Here is a 1,887-nt window from a genome sequence, read left to right as displayed (position 1 = left end):
AATTCAATGTAATTAATGTATTATAAAAAAAGAAATATTAAATGAAAAAAAATATCATATACATATTATATTATTACAGGTAATAAACAAAACACAAACGACTGAGAACTAAAACAAGAGAAAGAACAAAATGATGTATCAAAAAATTTAAGTAACAATTAGTTAATTAAGTGTTAATAGAAATTTCATTTATTCTTCCTTGCTCAGCGGAGACTAATCCCATCCCGAACGTATTTTTTAAAAAGAATAACTCATTTATTTAATTTATTCTTTAGGTTTTTCTTGGAAATGAGAAACTCAATTCTTTGCTTTATTTCTTCCTTTTAAAGTATTCTCAAACTTTCTACTTATTTCTTCCTTTTAATCTTTTATTTGTTTTTTGCCTTAATTTTAAACAATTTCATTTGCTTTTTTTTCTTTATTTAATGAAAGAGCGAAGAGAATATTTCATTACCACTATATTATTATGATTAATTTCCTTTTAGTCTTAACCACACGTTAGCAAATCCTTTTCCTTAGTTAATACCTTCATATATTTATATTTTCTTTATTAATAAATAACAATATTTATATTACAATAAGTAAAATTAAATCATAATAACATGATATATTATTTTCAATATTAACTAATACTTTTCTAATTTAAAGACACCATCATAACCAAAATAATAACTGAGAGAGTCGAATCTTGAAATGTATTAGTGTTTGTATGTGGTATTTCAGACGTGCTACCTTCGATCCGTATGTCAAGAAAAAGAAGAAAGAAAATGAAATAAGATTTAGTATAAGTAAGTCTTGAATAACCAAAAACTAAATTTCATTTCAAATATAAAACCATATTTAAAAATTTTTAAATGTATTATAATTTATTATAATTAATTTTATAACCAAAAACAACTCTTTTTACTTCTCTGTTATAAAATTGTTTGATATATTAAACAAAAGAATTAATAATAAATTAATTCTTATATTAATATTTCTTCTTTGTATTATATACTATTTTTAGAAAAAGAATTCCAGAGTTATGAATGAAAAATTTTTAAGTCAATAAATCCATTACAAACGCTTTTGAGTTAAATAAACATTTATATAAGTCAATAATTAATTACATAATATGTTTAAGAATTGTTGTACCTCTTCAGTATTAAATTTATCAATCTCAAACTCATAATCTAAAGTATCTTTATGACCCATAACTTGGAGTTGCTTTGTAATATTTATAAGTTTTTCTTGTGAAGCAAAAGGAAGCAATTCCATGATTTGATTTTTTTGCCATTCAAGTCTAATTTGTTTATCAGCAATTTCTGCTGGAGGAGCAATAGGTTCAAGAAGAACTTCAATAGGAACGACTGACTGTGTTTTAAGAAAGTCTTGGCAATAAAGAGTACGTTGTAAATGAGTTTGAAGAAACTCCTTCCAAGAAGTAGAGTTATTAATTAATAAAGTTTCAACTGACCGTCTTATGCCACTTATGTCTTTTAGCATTTCAGAGATAAAACCTACACATTCTTTTGGCATAACACCATTGTGGTTTGTTAAAGAATAATTAATTTCAATCAATTTTAATATACTTTCTGCTTTTTCAGGTTTTAATGCCTCAATACAACAATTAATTGCTTTAAATTTATCTTCAAAAGGAATGTCTGCATCAAGAAAGAATTTATTTTGTAATGGAAACATAATAATAAATAATTCTTCTGGTGATTTTGTTTGAACAATTTCTTCATAATGACCTTTGACAATTGGTCTTAGTGGTGGCTGTGTAATAAGAAAGAGTTTAACAATATTCAATATCACATCAGTCATTAAAAAAATTGAAATGAATTTTTATGATTATGAATTTTTATTTGTGTTTTTTTTTTGTTATAAAATATAATAAATTATAAA

The 1,887-nt window shown here is 23.5% G+C and overlaps 1 protein-coding gene across 1 annotated transcript; it reads right to left on the bottom strand.

Annotated features, from left to right (window-relative positions):
- Positions 1 to 1,101: 1,101 nt before the first annotated feature.
- On the bottom strand, positions 1,102 to 1,806 carry ENU1_087440 (hypothetical protein; the record flags this gene model as incomplete). The annotated part of the gene is made up of 1 exon (XM_008858911.1): positions 1,102 to 1,806. One exon carries the CDS (start codon positions 1,804 to 1,806, stop codon positions 1,102 to 1,104), a length of 705 nt encoding a protein of 234 aa, XP_008857133.1.
- Between the last annotated feature and the right edge of the window lie 81 nt (positions 1,807 to 1,887).

The sequence above is a fragment of the Entamoeba nuttalli genome (genome assembly GCF_000257125.1).
Source record: "Entamoeba nuttalli P19 unplaced genomic scaffold asmbl_3961, whole genome shotgun sequence".
In the NCBI taxonomy this organism is placed as follows: domain Eukaryota; phylum Evosea; order Mastigamoebida; family Endamoebidae; genus Entamoeba; species Entamoeba nuttalli.
The sequence above is the reverse complement of the archived record's forward strand: the minus strand, read 5'-3'. Positions and strand labels throughout refer to the sequence as shown.